The sequence below is a fragment of the Buceros rhinoceros genome, unplaced genomic scaffold, assembly GCF_000710305.1.
Source record: "Buceros rhinoceros silvestris isolate BGI_N320 unplaced genomic scaffold, ASM71030v1 scaffold36346, whole genome shotgun sequence".
Lineage (NCBI taxonomy): Eukaryota > Metazoa > Chordata > Aves > Bucerotiformes > Bucerotidae > Buceros > Buceros rhinoceros.
The window spans coordinates 8,839-9,113 of NW_010417545.1; the positions used below are offsets into that span (position 1 = coordinate 8,839).

At 68.4% G+C, this 275-nt stretch overlaps 1 protein-coding gene across 1 annotated transcript in view; it reads left to right on the forward strand.

Annotated features, from left to right (window-relative positions):
* Positions 1–269, forward strand: part of LOC104495282 (sulfhydryl oxidase 1-like) — a gene marked incomplete at both ends in the record, with an annotated part of 6,849 nt that extends 6,580 nt beyond the window's left edge. The window contains one exon of the mRNA XM_010138231.1: positions 186–269. Coding sequence (XP_010136533.1) covers positions 186–269 — 84 coding nt within the window. The remainder of the gene's footprint in view (positions 1–185) is intronic.
* Positions 270–275: the final 6 nt, after the last annotated feature.

Sequence of the window (275 nt, forward strand, 5' to 3'; positions counted from 1 at the left end):
CCAGCCCCTGGGGGCTGGGCTTGGGGCCAAACCTTGCTGGGACCGCTCTGCCCTCCAGCACATGCTGCCATGGAGGATGCTGGCGCTGCCCAGAGCCCATTCTGGTGAGCCAGGAGTGCCAGCAGGCTGCTCCGCTGCTCCCAGGGCCGAGTCTGGGTTTCCTCACCCCTCTCCCCGCCCTGCAGTACTTCCCTGGGCGCCCACACGTGCAGACCTACCTGCAGTCCCTGGATGGCTGGCTGAGGAACTGGACGGAGCCTGAGCTGCCCCGCAGC